At 43.1% G+C, this 21007-nt stretch overlaps 1 protein-coding gene across 1 annotated transcript; it reads left to right on the forward strand.

The window, feature by feature from the left end:
* Positions 1 to 16864: 16864 nt before the first annotated feature.
* On the forward strand, positions 16865 to 20287 carry LOC123189334 (peptidyl-prolyl cis-trans isomerase FKBP53). Its single transcript, XM_044601729.1, has 12 exons — positions 16865 to 17086; positions 17189 to 17262; positions 17387 to 17601; positions 17732 to 17859; positions 17936 to 18025; positions 18433 to 18676; positions 18762 to 18935; positions 19022 to 19244; positions 19453 to 19537; positions 19612 to 19653; positions 19781 to 19829; positions 19910 to 20287. Exons 1-12 carry the CDS (start codon positions 17071 to 17073, stop codon positions 19986 to 19988), a joined length of 1419 nt encoding a protein of 472 aa, XP_044457664.1. The 5' UTR covers positions 16865 to 17070; the 3' UTR covers positions 19989 to 20287.
* Positions 20288 to 21007: the final 720 nt, after the last annotated feature.

Consider the following 21007-nt stretch of genomic DNA (forward strand, 5'->3'; position numbering starts at 1 on the left):
ACATTCCGATCAGACTCGGTATCCCGGTACAACAAGACATTTCGACAGGGTAAAACTAAACCAGCAACACCGCCCGAATGTGCCGATAAATCCCGATAGGAGCTGCACATATCTCTTTCTCAGGGCACACTCAGATGAGCGCTCCATACAACTAAAACCAAACCTCGAGTTTCCCCGAGGGGGCGCTGCACAGGACTCTAGTTTGGACCAACACTTAGAGGAGCACTGGCCCAGGGGGGGGGTAAAATAATGATGACCCTCGGGCTGGCCGACCCAAGGAAAAAAAGGCTAGGTGGCGAATGGTAAAACCAATGTTGGGCATTGCTGGAAGAGCTTTACTTAAGGCGAACTGTCAGGGGGTTCCCATTATAGCCCAACCGCGTAAGGGACGCAAAATCCGGGAACATAACACCGATATGACGGAAACTAGGGCGGCAAGAGTAGAACAAAACACCAGGCATAAGGCCGAGCCTTCCACCCTTTACCAAGTATATAGATGCATTAATTAAATAAGATATATTGTGATATCCCAACAAGTAAACATGTTCCAACAAGGAACAACATCTCCATGTTCCAACAAGGAACAAAACTTCAATATTCACCTGCAACTAACAACGCTATAAGAGGGGCTGAGCAAAGCGGTAACATAGCCAAACAACGGTTTGCTAGGACAAGTTGGGTTAGAGGCTTGGTTCAACAACATGGGAGGCATGACAAGCAAGTGGTAGGTATCGCAGCATAGGCATAGCAAAAGAGCGAGCAACTAAGCAAGCAAAGATAGAAGTGATTTCGAGGGTATGGTCATCTTGCCTGAGATCCCGCAAGGAAGAAGAACGAGTCATGAAGAAGACACACGGACGAAGTCGAACGGATCCTCACAACTCTAGAACGGAACCGAAGCTCACGAGAAAGGCAACCCGGAAAGAAGCAAACAACATAGTAAACAACCATCACATAATCATGGCACGATGCACAACCAAGTATGATGCATGTCCGGTTTAAAGAGGGCAAGACATGGCAAAATGCACAAGCAATCCTACAAATTAAGTGGAGCTCAATATGCAACGAGTTGCATATTGATGGAACACCACATTCAAGTTATTTAGATTCAATCTTTTTTATGTACCCAACAATATTAAATGTTGTTAAACATGGCAAGAGGGTGAGGCATAACAAAACTACACCATCTAAACAATTTAAATGGGGTCGGATATAACAAATAACGAATCCGGTAAATCCCCATATGCATTTAGCAAATTAATGCAAACAAGAAATTAAACATTCTTGATGTTGTTAACATGATGCGGATGACGTGTGCAAGTTTTATGCAATTATTATTAAAAGTTGACAAGAGCATTATTATGAAGCATTTGTCACCATGGCAGAAACGAAAGGGGTGCCACGGCAACGACAACTTGAGTGAGATACCAATGCAAACGAGAAGTGTGTGGATGTGTGGAACACGCAAGAGATGGGGAGTGATCCCGGATACCGGGTGTCCCACATGAAGGTGGCATGGCAAAAGAGGGGCATCGCAAGCGACAACTCGATCACGGTGCAAACATGAGCATCTCATACAACACATGCATTCGGTCCACGGGTGATCGTCTCGGGGTTATACCTTTGAAGCGTGCATTTTTCGAAGCGGTGTAGAGGAAGTAGGCGTTCACGGGACGTCGTGGAAGTAGTGGTACACGTTTTCTTGTCAAATCAACGGCGGCGGTAGTTGTACACTTGACGGTCTTCGGCGATGATAGTGGTACATCTTGTAGTGGAACTTGGGTGTAGTGGTACACGGCGACGGTAGTGGCACACGTTTTCGTAGATGTCCGGGGTCGTCAGTAGAGGTACTTGTCGCATCGCTGAGCGTAGTCGACCTCGGCATATCCGGAGGGGTACTTGTGGTCAACGCGGCCTCTAGTGTACTTGTCGGTCCAGCAAGCGTAAGCAAATCGGGGCGGTCATGGTCTCGGCAACAAGTCTTGGCGTCCATGCGACCAACAGCGAAGGCGCGTGAACCAGCAGCAGGGGGCTGCCGAGGTGGAGACCATGTGGCTGTCACGGTCGCACGCAGCGCATCACAGGGAGATGACGAAGGCCTCGGGCATGAAGGCTCGAACATTGAAGGAGGAAGGGGCCGATGGTGTCGAGGCTGCATCTTGGCGATCCAGTGACAGCAGGGGATGGAGCTCGATCGAGGCGGAGCAGCGGTAGGTGGCGAATGGAGGTGCAGGAAGGTGGGGTCACGAGCAACCATGGCCCCAGCGAGGGGGTCGGGTGCGAGGCTCCTGTGGAGGCCAGAGAAGAAAGACGAGGGAATCGGGCGCGGCGTGCAGAGGATGCAGCGGGGCGAAGGAGAGGCCGCTGGTGGAGGTCGTCACGACGGCGGTCGCTGGCACGGCCCGGCTGCTTGCTGGTGGTGGGGAGCTACGGCCGCGACGAGCCGCAGGCGGCCGCCCTTGGAGCGCCGGTGCTCGAGGCACGGATCAGCAAACGACATAGACGAAAGGGGAGGCCGGAGGAGACGCTAGGTGGAAGGAGGGGAAGGGAGATCGAGCGAGACAACACGCTCACGGTCTCCTGGCGGCGCGAGGGAGTTCGAGGAGAGGCCACGGGAACGAGCGGGGAAGGCTAGGGTTAGGCCTGGCGCTGCTGGCTGGATGGCCTTGGGCCTTAGGAGGGAAAAGACTGGGCCTTGGAGGCCGGTCAGCATGGCTGGGCTGCCAAGAACAAACGGGCCGGCATAGAGTTTAGCCTAGGGAGACCCAGGGAGGCCGCCCTGGACTGGGCTACTCTCTCCTACTCCTCTCTAATTTGCTTCAGCAGAAAAAAACAACTAGAGAGAAGAAAAAAAATAAAGAGAGGGTTAGGGAAAGAATATTTCAGGAAATAAAATATTCTTAGAGTGCCGAAACTTTGCCCAAATAGAATAACATGGTTTGGCAATATTTTAGAGATAGAAAAATAATTCAAGTTTGAATTAGATTCAAACTTGAGATATTTTTGAATCCAACCAAAACAAGTTCAAAGGATCTGAAAATTGGAGGAGGTGATCCTGGCACCAGTGGCGGAGCTTGAGGCAAATTGTTGGGCGGGCTGATCGGACAAATAGAATTAAGTAGCTTGTGGGCTGATGTTTCAAGGCCTAGGAGTAAATGAATTAGTGTACAAATGTCAAAATGTTGGGCGGGCCACGACCCATTCGGCCTTGCCGAAGCTCCGCCAGTGCCTGGCACAGTCTAGAATTTATAGGAAAAGAATGGACATTAATAGAGAAGGGAAAAAATGGGACGAAGGCATGGGGAAAATATTTGCAAGTGTGTGATGATAATTCCACATAATTGGAATGTTTAATATAGCTCCCTAAAATATTTGGAGGATATGTTATATAGAGAAATCACCACGTGAATTTCCTCGGTTTAAATGGATCAAAGATCCATGCCATTTATTTAGTTGAGTTAAAAAAAGAAATGACATGATGGCATGATGACATGATGCAATGCACATGATGCAAAGATGAAATGCAACGGACCCAACAAATCACACGAGGAAACCCGGAAACCCTGGAAGGCATCTGAAGCTCCGGTCTTGGGGCGTCACATAGAACTAGCTCCAGTTCATCAATGTAATGTAGGCATGTATTCCGAATATAGTCATACGTTCTTATGGAAAAGAACTTGCATGCCATCTTTTGTCCTACCCTCCCGTGGCAGCGGGGTCCTATTGGAAACTAAGGGATATTAAGGCCTCCTTTTAATAGAGTACCGGACCAAAGCATTAAAACATAGTGAATACATGAACTCCTCAAACTACGGTCATCACCGGAATGGTCCGGATTATTGTCACTTCGGGGTTAACGGATCATAACACATAATAGGTGACTATAGACTTGCAAGATAGGATCAAGAACTCACATATATTCATGAAAACATAATAGGTTCGGATCTGAAATCATGGCACTCGGGCCCTAGTGACAAGCATTAAGCATAGCAAAGTCATAGCAACATCAATCTCAGAACATAGTGGATACTAGGGATCAAACCCTAACAAAACTAACTCGATTACATGATAAATCTCATCCAACCCATCAGCGTCCAGCAAGCCTACGATGGAATTACTCACGCACGGCGGTGGGCATCATGAAATTGGTGATGGAGGAAGGTTGATGATGATGATGATGGCGACGGATTTCCCTCTCCGCTGCCCCGAACGGACTCCAGTTCAACCCTCCCAAGAGAGTTTACGGCTTGGCAGCGGCTCCGTATCGTAAAACGCGATGAATCCTTCTCTTTGATTTTTTCCCCGGACACGAATATATGGAGTTGGAGTTGTGGTCGGTGAAGCGTCAGGGGCCCATGAGGCAGGGTGGCGCGCAGGGTGTGGGCCCCCTGACGTGGATTCTTCTTCCCGTATTTTTTATATATTCCAAAAATAATCTCCGTTGATTTTCAGGTCATTCTGAGAACTTTTATTTTTGCACAAAAATAACACCATGGCAATTCTGCTGAAAACAGCGTCAGTCCGGGTTAGTTCCATTAAAATCATGCAAGTTAGAGTCCAAAACAAGGGCAAAAGTGTTTGGAAAAGTAGATACGACGGAGACGTATCAACTCCCCCAAGGTTAAACCTATGCTTGTCCTCAAGCAATTCAGTTGATAAAACTGAAAGTGATAAAGAAAAACTTTTACAAACTCTGTTTGCTTTTGTTGTTGTAAATATGTAAAGCCATTATTCAAGTTTGCAGCAAAGATTATGAACTAACCATATTCAAAATAACATTTAGGTCTCATGTTTACTCATATCAATGGCATAATCAGCTAGCAAGCAATAATAATAAATCTCAGATGACAACACTTTCTCAAAACAATCATGATATGATATAACAAGATGGTATCTCACTAGCCCTTTCTGAGACCGCAAAACATAAATGCAGAGCACCTTTAAATATCAAGGACTGACTAGACATTGTAATTCATGGTAAAAGAGATCCAGTCACAGTCATACTCAATGTAAACTAACAGTATTGGATGCAAGTGACAGCGGTGCTCTCCAACTGGTGCTTTCTAATAAGAGGATGATGACTCAACATAAAAGTAAATAGATAAGCCCTTCGCAAAGGGAAGCAGGGATTTGTAGAGGTGACAGAGCTCAGTTTTGAAATAGATATGAATAATACTTTGAGCGGTATACTTTCATTGTCAACATAACAACCGAGAGATCTCGATATCTTCCATGCTACACACATTATAGGCGGTTCCCAAACAGAATGGTAAAGTTTATACTCCCCCACCACCAACAAGCATCAATGCATGGCTCGCCTGAAACAACGAGTGCCTCCAACTAACAACAATCCTGGGGGAGTTCTGTTTGCAATTATTTTGATTTGATTTGAGCATGGGATTGGGCATCCCGGTGACCAGCCATTTTCTCGTGAATGAGGAGCGGAGTCCACTCCTATTGAGAATAACCCGCCTAGCATGGAGGATACAGACAGCCCTAGTTGATACATGAGCTATTCGAGCATAAAAAACAGAATGTTTATTTGAAGGTTTAGAGTTTGGCACATACAAATTTACTTGGAACAGCAGGTAGATACCGTATATAGGTAGGTATGGTGGACTCATATGGAATAACTTTGGGGTTTATGGAATTGGATGCACAAGCAATATTCCCGCTTAGTACAACTGAAGGCTAGAAAAAGACTGGGAAGCGACTAGCTAGAGAGCGACAACAGTCATGAACATGCATTAAAATTAATCAACACCGAATGCAAGCATGAGTAGGATATAATGCACCATGAAATAAATATCGTGGAGGCTATGTTGATTTTGTTTCAACTACATGCGTGAACTTGTGCCAAGTCAAGCCACTCGAATCATTCAAAAGAGGATACCACCCTATCATACCACATCACAACCATTTTAATAGCATGTTGGCATGCAAGATAAACCATTATAAGCTCCTAGCTAATTAAGCATGGCATAAGCAACTATAATCTCTAATTGTCAATACAAATATGTTTCTTTCATAATAGGTTGAATCAGGAATGATGAACTAATCATATTTACAAAAACAAGAGAGGTCGAGTTCATACCAGCTTTTCTCATCTCAGTAAGTTCATCATATAATCATCATTATTGCCTTTCACTTGCACAACCGAATAGTGTGGAAAATAATAATAGTGCACGTGCATTGGACTAAGCTAGAATCTGCAAGCATTCAATTCAAGAGAGAAGACAAGGTAATATGGGCTATTTGTTAGATCAATAATAATGCATATAAGAGCCACTCAACATTTTCATTATGGTCTTCTCCTCTCGACCCCCAAAGGAAAGAAAAGAAATAAAACTATTTACACGGGAAAGCTCCCAACAAGCAAAAGAAGAACGAGAAATCTTTTTGGGTTTTCTTTTAATTACTACCACTATAGGCATGGAAAGTAAACTAGCTAAAAGCTACAACTGATTTTTTGGTTTTTCTTAAGGTTTTTCAAACACACAAGAAGAAAGCTTAAAAAGAAAATAAACTAGCATGGATGATACAATGAAAAAGTATGAGCACCGACAACTGGCATGAATGTGTGAACATGAATGTAATGTTGGTGAGAAATATGTACTCCCCAAAGCTTAGGCTTTTGGCCTAAGTTGGTCTGTGCCTATGGATGGCCTGGTGGATATCCGAAGTTGAAGCTGGGGTCGTACTGGGATGCATCAGCTATTGCTTAACGAGCTGCAGCTTGGAGGCGAGCTACCTCCGTCCTCCTCTCGTACTCGGTCGCCTCCTCCCTGGTTATAACGTATCTCCCTTTTGCCTTCTCACAAAGGAATCAGTGAGGTAGTGGTACTGACGGCACTTATCTTCCACGAAGCTCTCAAGATCGGCATTACGCACATATGCTTCAAATTCCTCCTTGATTTCTGCTCGAACCATGAAGTCCTCTGACGGCCATTCACAAGACCGCACTTGAGCATCCCTTCGTGGTTCATTGTCCGGCTCGCGTATTGCGGGTCTGGGTCCTTGCTTCCTTGAGGAACCACCTTGGTACATTTTCCTAAACATATTTCTTCCTCTGAAAAATTTCTGAAATCTTTAGTAACTTAAAATAAAAGTGAACCAAACTCAATAAAATTGATAGCAACTACTCCTACAAGTGCCTAGAGGATATATCATGCATTAAAACTACTTTTGACCACATAGATTTGACATGCAAGCTCAAGAACAGGGTCACCTATGTAGCAAAATTTTGCAATGAATAAAGCACTAGAACAAAAACTAATTTGACCATTGGAGGAGTCACATACCAAAGAACAATCCCCCAAAGCAGTTTTGTGAATGGAGCTTTGAGCAAGGAGATCGAAAATGGTAGCAAGATGAGCAAGAACTCAGGTTTGAGCTGGTTGGTGATTTTCTTGGGAGGAAGGAGTGTGTGGTGGCTGGAATAAGTGGAGGGGACCCACGTGGGGTCCACGAGGCAGGGGGCGCGCCCAGGGGGTGGGCACGCCCTCCACCCTCGTGGGCACGTGGCTGCTCCCCCTGCTATGTTTTCAGTGCCAGATATTCTAAAATATTCTAGAAAAATCATATTTAAATTTCAGGGCATTTGGAGAACTTTTATTTTCAGGGTATTTTTTATTGCATGGATAATTCAGAAAACAGACAGAAAATATTATTTTTGCTTTATTTAATATAAATAACAGAAAGTAAAAAGAGGGTACAAAGAGTTGTGTTTTCTAATTTCATCCATCTCATGCTCATCAAAAGGAATCCATTAATAAGGTTGATCAGGTCTTGTTAACAAACTCATTTCGTGCAACATGAAACTAGAGAAATTTCAAATAACACTAGGTTACCTCAACGGGGATATGCATGTCCCCAAAAATAAGAATATCATATTTCTTCTTGATGGTAGGAAGAGGAAATTTAGAACCTCCAATAGAATTGATACTGTGGACTTGAGATTGTTTCCTCGGAAAGTGTATTGTATGTTCATTACCATTAACATGAAAAGTGACATTGCCTTTGGTGCAATCAATAACAGCCCCTGCAGTATTCAAGAATGGTCTTCCAAGAATAATAGACATACCATCGTCCTCGAGAATATCAAGAATAACAAAGTCTGTTAAAATAGTAATGGTTGCAACCACAACAGGCACATCCTCACAAATACTGACAGGTATAGCAGTTGGTTTGTCAGCCATTTGCAAAGATATTTCAGTAGGTGTGAACTTATTCAAATCAAGTCTACGATATAAAGAGAGAGGCATAACACTAACACCGGCTCCAAGATCACATAAAGCAGTTTTAACATAGTTTCTTTTAATGGAGCATGGCATAGTTGGTACTCCTGGGTCTCCAAGTTTCTTTGGTATTCCACCCTTAAAAGTATAATTAGCAAGCATGGTAGAAATTTCAGCTTCTGGTACCTTTCTTTTATTAGTAACAATATATTTCATGTACTTAGCATAAGGATTCATTTTAAGCATATCAGTCAAACGCATATGCAAAAAGATAGGTCTAATCATTTCAGCGAAGTGCTCAAAATCCTCATCATCCTTTTTCTTGGATCGTTTAGGAGGAAAAAGCATGGGTTTCTGAACCCATGGTTCTCTTTCTTTACCGTGCTTCCTAGCAACAAAGCCTCTCTTATCATAATGTTGATTCTTTGATTATGGGTTATAAAGATCAATAGCAGGTTCAATCTCTACATCATTATCGTTGCTAGGTTGAGCATCAACATGAACATCATCATTAATATTATCACTAGGTTCATGTTCATTACCAGATTGTGTTTCAGGATCAGAAATATAAATATCATTGGGATTCTCAAATGTATCAATAACAGGTTCACTAGAAGCATGCAAAGTCCTATCATTTTTCTTTTTCTTCCTTTTAGAAGGACTAGGTGCATCAACATTAGTTCTCAGAGAATCTTGCTCAATTCTCTTAGGATGGCCTTCAGGATACAAAGGTTCCTGAGTCATTTTACCACCTCTAGTCATAACTCTAACAACATTATCATTGTTCTTATTATTTAATTCATTGAGCAAATCATTCTGAGCTTTAAGCACTTGTTCTACTTGAGTGGTAACCGTAGAAGCATGTTTACTAATAAGTTTAAGTTCACCTTTAACATTAGCCATATAATCACCCAAGTGTTCAAGCATATCAGCATTGTGTTTCAATTGTCTACCAACATAAGCATTGAAGTTTTCTTGTTTAACCATAAAGTAATCAAACTCATCCAAGCATGGGCTAGCAAACTTAGTAAATGGGATTTCACATTTATCGAATGTATAGAGAGAATTTACCTTTACTACCTGTGTCTGGTTATCAAGACCATGTATTTCTTCAACAGGCGGTAAATTATTAACATATTCAGTTTTAATACCTTTTTCTTTCATAGATTTCTTTGCCTCTTGCATATCTTCAGGACCGAGAAATAGAATACCCCTTTTCTTCGTGGTTGGATTAAGAGTTGGTTTAGGAAGTGTCCAATTATTTTCATTAGTCGACATTTTATTCAATAACAATTCAGCTTGATCAACAATTCTTTCCCTGAAAACACAACCAGCACAACTATCTAGGTGGTCTCTAGAAGCATCGGTTAGCCCGTTATAAAAGATATCAAGTATTTCATTTTTCTTGAGAGGATGATCAGGCAAAGCATTAAGTAATCGGAGAAGCCTCCCCCAAGCTTGTGGGAGACTCTCTTCTTCAATTTGCACAAAATTATATATTTCCCTTAAAGCAGCTTGTTTCTTATGAGTTGGGAAATATTTAGCAGAGAAGTAATAAATCATATCATGGGGACTACGCACACAACCAGGATCAAGAGAATTAAATCATGTTTTAGCATCACCCTTTAATGAGAACGGAAACAACTTAAGGATAAAGTAATAGCGAGTTTTCTCGTCATGTGTAAAGAGGGTGGCTATATCATTTAATTTAGTAAGATGTGCCACAACAGGTTCAGATTCATAGCCATAAAAAGGATCAGATTCAACCAAAGTAATTAACTCAGGATCGACAGAGAAATCATAATCCTTATCAGTAATAAAGATAGGTGAAGTAGTAAAAGCAGGGTCATATTTCATTCTAGCATTCAAAGACTTTTCTTTAAGCTTAGCTAATAATTTCTAAAGATCAGATCTATCATTGCAAGCTAAGAAGTCTCTAGCAGTTTCTTCATCCATAACATAACCCTCAGGAACAACAGGCAATTCATATCTAGGGGGAGAATCTTCGTCGTCACTTTCGTCAATATTATCAGTTTCAATAATTTCATTCTCTCTAGCCCTAGCAAGTTGTTCATCAAGAAATTCACCTAGTGGCACAGTATTATCAAGCATAGAAGTAGTTTCATCATAAGTATCAGGCAAAGCAGAAGTGGCATCATCAATAACATGCGACCTATCAGAATCAATAGCAGCAGTGGGTATCGCAAGTTTACTGAAAACAGAAGGTGAATCAAGTGCAGAGCTAGATGGCAGTTCCTTACCTCCCCTCATAGTTGAGGGAAAAATATTGGTTCCTTGGTCTTTCAAGTTCTTCATAATGATAAGCAGATATAAATCCCAAGTGACTCAAAGAATAGATCTATGCTCCCCGGCAACGGCGCCAGAAAATAGTCTTGATAACCCACAAGTATAGGGGATCGCAACAGTTTTTGAGGGTAGAGTATTCAACCCAAATTTATTGATTCGACACAAGGGGAGACAAAGAATATTCTCAAGTATTAGCAGCTGAGTTGTAAATTCAACCACACCTGGAAACTTAATATCTACAACAAAGTATTTAGTAGCAAAGTAATTTGATAGTAGTGGTAACGGTAGCAAACGTAATATTTTTGGTTTTATAGTGATTGTAATAGTAGCAACGGAAAATTAAATAAGAGCAGAATAATATAGGAAAAGTTCTTAGGCATTGGATCGATGATGGATAATTATGTCGGATGCGATCGATCATGCAACAGTTATAACATAGGGTGACACAGAACTAGCTCCAGTTCATCAATGTAATGTAGGCATGTATTCCGAATATAGTCATACGTGCTTATGGAAAAGAACTTGCATGACATCTTTTGTCCTACCCTCCCATGGCAGCGGGGTCCTATTGAAAAATAAGGGATATTAAGGCCTCCTTTTAATAGAGTAGCGGACCAAAGCATTAACACATAGTGAATACATGAACTCCTCAAACTATGGTCATCACCGGTAATGGTCCGATTATTGCCACTTCAGGGTTAACGGATCATAACACATAATAGGTGACTATAGACTTGCAAGATAGGATCAAGAACTCACATATATTCATGAAAACATAATAGGTTCAGATCTGAAATCATGGCACTCGGGCCCTAGTGACAAGCATTAAGCATGGCAAAGTCATAGCAACATCAATCTCAGAACATAGTGGACATTAGGGATCAAATCCTAACAAAACTAACTCGATTACATGATAAATGTCATCCAACCCATCACCGTCCAGCAAGCCTATGATGGAATTACTCACGCACGGTGGTGAGCATCATGAAATTGGTGATGGAGGAAGGTTGATGATGATGATGGCGACATATTCCCCTCTGCGGAGCCCCGAACGGACTCCAGATCAGCCCTCCGAGAGAGTTTAGGGCTTGGCGGCGCCTCCGTATCGTAAAACGTGATGAATCCTTCTCTCTGATTTTTTTCTCCCTGAACACGAATATATGGAGTTGGAGTTGAGGTCGGTGGAGCGTCAGGGGGCCCATGAGGCAGGGGGCGCGCCTAGGGGGTAGGCGCGCCCCCACCCTCGTGGACAGGGTGTGGGCCCCCTAACATGGATTCTTCTTCTAGTATTTTTTATATATTCCAAAAATAATCTCCGTTGATTTTCAGGTCATTCCGAGAACTTTTATTTCTGCACAAAAATAACACCATGGCAATTCTGCTGAAAACAACTTTAGTCCGGGTTAGTTCCATTAAAATCATGCAAATTAGAGTCCAAAACAAGGGCAAAAGTATTTGGAAAAGTAGATACATTGGTGACGTATCAATCTCGTGACTAACTCATTAGGCACATTGCTTGCAAGCTCTTTACGATGTTGTATTACTGAGAGGGCACATAGATCTCTCTCCGTCACATGGAGTGATAAATCACAGTTTCAATCCATGGCAACCCAACAAACACCTTCGGAGATACCTGTAGAGCACCTTTATGATCACCCAGTTACAAGTGACGTTTGGATACACACTAAGTATTCCGTCGGTGTTAGGGAGTTGCACGATCTCATGGTCTTAGGAATTGATACTTGGCATGAAGAAAGCTATAGCAATAAACTGATACGATCACATGCTAAGCTTTTGGTTGGGTCTTGTCCATCACATCATTCTCCTAATGATGTGATCCCGTTATCAAATTACAACTCATGTCTATGGTTAGGGAACCTTAACCATATTTGATCAACGATCTAGTCTAGTAGAGGGTTACTAGGGACATAGTATTTGTTTATGTATTCACACATGTATTTAAGTTTTCGGCCAATACAATTCTAGCATGAAGAATAAACTTTTATCATGAACAAGGAGATGTGATAATAACAAAATTATTATTACCTCTAGGGCATATTGCCAACAGTTCGTTCTCGTCTGGCCAGCTCTCCCTACTCATTTTAGTTTTCACAATCATCTGGTAGGCATAACAGACAGTAAAGTTACCACTCCATTCCCAAAAATCTCTGTCTCTCCTTGTGCATAATGGACTTTTCAGGATTGTCTCCTCTTCAATTGGAATAAAAATAGATCAAACCAATCCCTCTCGCCAGGATGATGAGGTGGCATCAAACAACTCCACCAAAAGTGATCATTCGCTCGAAGCTATCCTTGGGAAGCCAGTTGTGATCCCAAATGCTCGTGGTCTCCCCATCACCAATTCTTCTGAGAATTCCCAAAGCCATAATATCACGACCATCCATAATGGCTCGCAAAATTTGCGAAGGGTGTAGTCCCAACTTGGCTTCCAACAACAAACAACCCAGAAAATATGTTGCTTTACGTATCTTAGCACTAAGAGACGAAGTATCACACATTATTCGCCAAGCTTCTCTTAATAGAAGCACTAGATCAAATATCTTGATTACTTCCTTTAGTGATCCGGAAATGGAGCAGAAAGGATTCTCGCCTTTTTCCCATAGGTGACCCTAAGTTATCGAACCCACGGGAGGATGGTCCCCTTGAAGCTAGGGTCTCAAGCAAAATTTGTTAAAGAACAATTCCAACTTTTGACTGGATCAAAATCAAACAACTGAAAGGGAACACTTATTATAAAAACATATGCATGGGTATGAGGTCTTAATGTTTACAACCATGTATTTATGTTGGGACCAAATATGATCTTAATTTGTGCACTCGAAGTCACCCATCCAGATGTGCTTATTATGAACCGAAGTGGGGGATGTGCCCAAATTACGTCTTGACCGACACATGTCCTGCATCAAGTCATTTGTCCAACCGAAGGCCCTATCTGTCTCGCGGTGTTGCCTCGATAATTATGATTGCTATAATCAGACGAAAACATTGGGCGTTTATTGACTACACCTCTTGTATCCCCAGGGATAGGATCTATGATACCGTACTAAACCTTTCTGTCACTGGTGATTAGAATAACACTTCACGGTCTCCCTGCCCTTGGCCTCTCTGTGGATCGCTCTCCATGATCCTGAGTACTTGCAGGGATGAATAACGCATGCGAGACAAGAGACACCTACAAAACAATTTTATTTCATACATCCGTGACGTTAATTCAAAGCACTTCCATTGATCCCCACAACAAATACATCGGGTTGCAAGGCTCTTACCTCAACCCATACCTTACTAAACTACTCGGATATGGACATCAGATCACATGAAGAACACATCATATAACACATCATGAAGGGAGATTGATTGATAATATGTCTTACAATGGATGTAGTGTGTGATACATGATTACAAGTATGATCTAGTGGAGGAAGAACTATATGGTGATGGAGATGGGAAACGACGACGACTAGGGTTGATGAGGGGGTGAAGATGACTCGGTTATGGCTCCTCTCACGCTCGTTCTATTAACATTTTGGCCTCAACCCCTTTTATAAAAGTCGTTCAGTTGGACGAGGAGCCTCGGTTTCCACCCCATACGACCGCTCATGCGAGCGGTCACGATCGTATGAAACACTGTCTTTTGCACTGTTTCTTTCGACGCGCCTCCTCCTGATTTCTTCTATCTCATCCTTTACTCATTTCTATGTTCTCACTTGATTTCGTCCATATTTAGCCCATTTCCTGTAGAAACACAAGAAAAGAGAGGATTTTGTGAAATCCTACGCATCCATTAGTCATTAGTAGCAATATCAGAGCGAATATCTCGATTTTAATGAAATATATCAGTTTAAATTAAGGGTAGATGGGTGTAAAAATATCACTCATCATATTGCCGGGTCATGGAAGCCAAGACCTCCTACATACTTTAGTCTGGTCAGGTCATCCCATGCTACCCAACAAGGTTTCCTTCTCCCTTGCTTGCCACCCCACCAAATTTTTTGAATAATTGACGTACATTCTCGCACAAACCTCTCGGTAATAAAAAAATAAGCCATGGAGAATGGAATCGCTTATGCCACCGATTTGATGAGAACCTTCTTGCCAGCAGACGACAAAAGCTTTTCCACCAAACCCCTCACTTTCTTTCATGCTCGGTCCCTTAAATACTTGGAAGTTCCATTCTTTGAATGACCCACTTCAGTAGGCATGTTGAGATACCAATCACTTACGGATTTATTTTAGACATATAGGGGTTGTCTGGATAGGTGGTTTGTAGAAAATCCGTTTTATATAAACTAGGAAAACGGTCTAACAACCTAAAACCACGTTTGGCTAGCCTAACTAATCTGTGGATATGGAAAACCGAATTTCCTAAAACCCAGAATTTCGTGTTTGTGGGAAAACGACTTTTAGTCGTTTTTGTAAAAACTCGATTTGCGTATCCTCGTTCCTCTCTGTTGCTGATCCTGGCGGGCCCGTTCCTAAGCAAAGACCAGCCATTTCCATGTCCTTGACTACATATCGCCGGCCTGCTCGAGTGACAGTGAGACGACGCCGGCTGTGATGGGCTAGCCGGTGAGTCGTACCACGTGGCCGTACGTCCTCGTCTGGCCGCTGTGCCACGGCCGCCGCGTTCTCCGTGTCATCCGTTCTGGTCGTCGTCGCCGCCATCGAGGTCAGCTCGTTGAGCATTCGCGGTGAGCCGTTGGCACACGACGACAAAGCAGGCGGAGTCGTATATGACTGCAGCTTGGCGTCGACCAATGGGTTTGCACCCGTTGGCACAAGCCTTTTCTCGTCCGTAACCCAACGGCGAGGGTGCATAGCCATAGGCAGGGGCACCATGGCCATGAACGTCGACGTGCATATAGCGTGAATGACCAAGAGGAACATGATCCGAGGAGGCTTTTGCCTTGAACCCTCATGTGTCTTTCGCGTACGTCTACATTTCATACATTTTGCAGCCGACAGATCGAATCATTCCAGATGCTTGCCCATGGTACCAAGCTTCTACGTGTGCGTGTACGCGGCCGTCCGGCAAGATCAACCACCCAGCTCCATTACCTGCGTTCCATCGATGGAAAGGCGAGATCATGGAAGAATGTGGATAACTCTTTTCAACCCAGACGTGGTCTTCTATAAACTAAGTATTAACAAAAAAGTTTGTAAAAACTGGTTTTCCTAAAAATCAGGTAAACACTCATTTTCTATAAACTCAATGCTAATATTTGTTATCCAAACAACCACATAGAGTGTTCTTAACATTATCATGAATGGACCGAGGACACCCCTTACTAAAGAAGGTGAAAGACTTATCATGATTCACTCTCTGTCGGGAAGCACCACAATATGTGGTAACACATATTTTGATACTATAACTGCCCCCTCACACTAGACTTGAAAAAGCATCGGGTTGTCATCTGGAAAAAAGGTGGTTAACAGTCAGGAATGTTGGGGCCACCTTGATGTCACCCAAATTTGATGAATGGGAACTGGATCTTAAACGTCACGAAAGGCCCTCTGTCGCAATCAGTAAACCATAAGAGTTTATTAGATCTCTCTGTCGAATACCTCTAGGGTTTTAAACTATTCAAGTCTCTCCCCGTTAAAAAAGATAAAAAGATATTGACTTGACTATTCCCATCACTATTTCAATCCAAGGTTGAGCACGTCCAAGCTTGGCCATAATAGCCTGGAGATAAGGCCACTCAAGCCTGTCATATGCTTTCTTCATATCTACCTACAGGGCACAATAGTTGTGTGGCTTTGCCTTGCCACGCTTCATAAAATGGCAAACATTCATACACACAAATGATATTATCCGTAATAAGCCTATCATGCACGACAACGCACCTTCGGCTCGCTCAGTGCTTGTAGTCATCGCCAAATTGTCTACGGACCTGGATGTAATTTTTTACTTCTAGTGTTCTTTGTACTCTCTTGATATTTTTGTTGCGAGAAATACTGCCTTATAGTTGATGAATAGATTAGAAGCTTTCTCGCAAAATAAAATAAAATTCAAGTACAAGCTAAAAGTAATAAAAATATATATAGAGAAAAGAAAAGCAATGGAGAAATCTGAAAAAAAAAGGAAAAGGAAACGCAAAAAATAGAAAAAGGGAAATAAAAATAAAAATAAAAATAAAAGAATGCAAGGAGGAAAAAAAGGCACCGTGGAAAACCAAAATATATACAGGCCCAGGCGCCCAGCCCGACTATAACCATACAACGACGTTTTAACGCGTCAAATTCCCCGTTCTCTTTGGAGGCCCATCCTGCAATACTGAAGGCCCAAATCCCATGCGAAATCGCACAAGTTGGTTGCGTTGCGCGTCCTTCCTCTCCGCCGCTCCCCTAAACCCCATTTTTAGGGTTTGTCGCCGCCCTCCGCCCAGCTCCCCCCTCTTCTACCACCTCCTCGAAGCATCCAAACCCCTAGCCGTTTTAAGCCAATCTCCTCCCATCGAGAGAGAGGCATCTTGCGGCGCATCGGCACATTCGTTGAGTCGCAGACATGTCTTCGTTTTGGGGTAAGCATCCGGCTCGCTCGCCATGGCCGCCGCCGTCAATTTCTCCGTCTTCTCCCTTTTCCTTTTCATGTCTAATCGCTTGGCCGCTTGCTTCGCTTGCAGGCGCGGAGGTGAAGCCCGAGAAGCCCTACACGCACACCCACAGCCCGCGCCGCGGCCGCCTGCGCCTCACCCAGGTCCGCGATTTCTCGCCCTTAACCTACGATTTCCTCTGTTAATGTCACGAGATGGTTAGGGTTCCTGGTTGCCATCCTGCTACGTTGTGTGACCGTGTCTGATTTTGTTGGTTGGACAACGCAGGCGACTCTGGGGGCCGAGGTTGGCAAGGTGGAGAAGGGGAAGACGGACTTGGTGCAGCTGCAGTGCACTGTTAAGAACAAGGAGCCTGTGTATCTCTGCGCCCTGATACCGGGGCAGTCGGTGACTTGCCACTTGGACCTTGAGTTCGAGGAGAAGTTCGTGACGTTCTCGGTGCTTGGGTTAAGGAGCGTCCACTTGGCTGGCTACTATGTTGGGTACCCTTTGTTTCGTTTCTGTTACCTATTTTTCTTTCATGGTGAATTGATGATAGTTCATTACTGGGATTATTTTCTCTGGTCGAGAGTTGTTGTCAGTGTGGTTTCCTTTCCTTAATTATTTTGTCAGTGATGTGTACGAGGACATCGGTGATAGTGATACTGGTAGTGAGTCACTTCAAGGCTCCGATGATGATTTCATGGCATCTGATGACGATGATGTGGTCATTCCAGTATCCCATGGCCAGATGAACACAGGTATGCTTGTAAATTTGATCCCATTGTGCAAGCCATGCCGTTGTATTACTGATTCTGACGAGCCTGGGATGTTCAGACAGCGAAGATGATTCAGACTATGACGAGGACTATGATTCAGAGGATGATGAGGATTTGATCTACAACCAGGGTAGAGGCAAGAGTTCAGGTAATGCTTCCAATTCCATTTCCTAGGTCCCGATGTTCCATGATGTAAGCAATTTCTTTTGTTGGAAAATGTGCATAGGAGAGCTGTTGTACATAGTCAGTCATATGTAGGCCTAGTAAGTGCTTGTCTGGATGTGTATATCAGGTTAGCACTGATTAGTATTTCACCGGTATGTTGGATTAGATGGTATATGCCAGTTTCTTAGGCCTAGATTCTTTAGATAGCACTGTGAATTTATGTGCATGCTTATATAGAATCAGCATTGTTAATCCTGTCCTTATTTGTCCTTCAAATAAAATAGAAGTCATGTTGCCATTTGTGGTATTGGCGTTTAGCTGCATGGGCTATTGGCCTTCAGGCCTCAGATCATCTCATGATTTTTCTTTCAATTTGGGCAAATTTTGCAGTTGTCATTGAGGAGATTCAAGATGATGAGAAGCCTGTTGATGATAATTCTCGACTTCAGCTTGCTGTTAGGACCCCACCTGCTGAATCCGTGGAAAGTGAAGATGAAGATGGCTTTCCTGTTTCTGAATCAAAGAAGAGTTCTAAAGGTAGTTCCAAGAAGGCTAAGAATCTAAATAATGGGACTAGTACTGAAGACAGGAAAAGGAAAAGTGATGCTATTAATGATCCTCACAAGTCGTTAGGGTACATGCTAGTTCACTGTTTTCCCCTTGCTGATTTGTTTAATCACGATGAAGCAACATGTGTTTAATTTTGCCTGTCATCCCAGGGAGGTTAATGCTGAAAATGATGTGGTTTCAAAGAAAAAGAAAAAGGACAAGAAGGAGGTGAAGCTAGCTTCCTCAGCTGACACTGTTGCAGCCAAACAGAAGAAAAAGAAAAGCAAGAAGCAAAGTACTTCTGAAGGTGACACTGATAAGCAAGCTGATAAAAGAACCATAACGTACGTATGTTAAGCTGTCATATATTGTGTCTGGCTTTCCATACTGAGTGCATTTCTGATGGAATCATCTCATTTCTTTGTTATAGAGACAATGATGAGGAGCCTAGCAAACAGGGGGCCAAGAAAAAGAAGAACAAGAAGAAAACAAAGGAGAACAATGGAAGTGAGAACCAGGCAGCGACTGATGTTATGAATTCAGCTAGCAAGGAGCAGACATCACCCAAAGCACGGACTTATGGCAATGGTTTGATTGTTCAGACGGTGGCGTTGGGCAAACCAGATGGTAAAAAAGCTACCCCTGGGAAAAAGGTAAACATTTTTTAGGTTGCACCAGAAGAACTCCGTTCAGGCTACCATTTATTAATGCAATTTCTCAGTATTTTCAATGCTCAGTGTAATCAGTATGTACTTGCCTTTGCATTGTTCTAATTAATTTGATCACGTAAAGAGTTTTGTATGCTTGGATTATTATGTATATATTTTAACTATTATTACTGACAATTGAATTCTTCTTTAGGTTTTTGTCACGTACACTGGCAAGTTGAAGAATGGCAAGATTTTTGACTCTAATGTTGGTCGGAAGCCTTTTGCGTTTAGGCTGGGTAAGTTCTGATGTTTTACCCTCTAGCGCACTTGTATTCTTGTTAGTATTGGTTTTAATGTCACTTTCATGCAGGTATTGGACAGGTTATTAAAGGCTGGGACATTGGTGTCAACGGTATTTAATTTCTCAAATTGTCATCCAACACATAACTGTGGCTATTGCATATGTTGTACTACTCCATGCCTGATACATGCGGTTAGTTCATAATCTCTTATGATCCTGTCTCGTTTGCTTGTTATAGGTATGCGCATTGGGGACAAAAGAAAGCTTACCATTCCACCATCTATGGGGTAGGACATATATACTGCTTCTACATCGCTTTTACACCAGGAGCTGCTTGTTTCGATTCTGATTTGTTCTCTCTTTGTAGCTATGGAAACCAGAAGGCCGGGGAGATACCGCCGAACTCAACTCTTCTGTTTGATGTGGAGCTAATGAACGTACATTGAAGAGGTGACCGGGGTTACCAAAAGGGACGAGGACAAACTGAGACGGTTGTGCAAGTTCAAGAAACACCATTTTCCTCCGTCATCGCCATAGCTTCAGTCAACAACATCCTACAGTCGTCTTCATGTACCTTGTTTTTCCATCAGCTCTACATGTCAACTAAGCCATCTGGGCTTTTTGTGGGGGCGTAACATTGGCCTGGGCTGCAACTGAACTTGTCACTCTGATGATTTTGTGGCCCGTTTTGACATTCTTCTGGAAAGACTTGTTATGAAGGAATGGAGTTCACAGTTTTGAACTATCGTAGGACATACTAGTTGCTCCATTTTCCGTTCACGCATTCTGTATGTTGGTTGGATCTCATGTTCTGCTGGTTGAATCTGATTTTCCACCTTTTGGCTGAAGTCCAATCTGGTTGCCCCAAATCGCAGGAGAAAATATCAGGAGAGAACCATGCAATTTCGAATTCAAACTAAATAATTTAGCAGATGGTATTTATAATAGAATAAATAAATAAACTAGGTCATAATAGTAGCGAAAATGAAAATAATCATCATTATACATTGCTGCATACCTTGAACTAGTACGATTTAGATTAAAAAAAGGGAAACATTTACGCACGGTTCGCCGACAGAATGCTTGGGCCGGTCGCTTCGCCACGCTGGCGCTAGCCACCAGAAAGGCAACATGTGTACCTTATATTCTCCCCAACTCTTGCATCCACTCCTTCCTCGCGGCCGTGGCATCGCTTTCCCCCATCGCTTTCCGTTCCGCCTCGCCTCTTCTGCCATAGCACCAGGCAGCTTCGAGCACTCCTCCCTTTGCACCTCACGCTGCACCTCCATGGGGGTGCTGCTCCCATGTGTCGTCACCCCGAGGCGCTGCTACCATAGGGCGCCATGCCCTGCGAGCTCAAGGTCAGGGCGGCCATGGCTTACGAGCTCGGGGCGGACTGCGACGGGGGCTCCTACGAGCTGCTATGGACGCCATAGCTTATGAGCTCAGGGGCAGAACGACGACG

Source organism: Triticum aestivum, chromosome 2A (assembly GCF_018294505.1).
Source record: "Triticum aestivum cultivar Chinese Spring chromosome 2A, IWGSC CS RefSeq v2.1, whole genome shotgun sequence".
Taxonomy (NCBI): domain Eukaryota; kingdom Viridiplantae; phylum Streptophyta; class Magnoliopsida; order Poales; family Poaceae; genus Triticum; species Triticum aestivum.

Coding starts and splice junctions, on each gene's coding strand:
- LOC123189334 (XM_044601729.1), top strand. Junction 19,245..19,452: donor AAGCTACCCCTGGGAAAAAG/GTAAACATTTTT, acceptor ATTCTTCTTTAG/GTTTTTGTCACGTACACTGG. Junction 19,654..19,780: donor CTGGGACATTGGTGTCAACG/GTATTTAATTTC, acceptor TGCTTGTTATAG/GTATGCGCATTGGGGACAAA.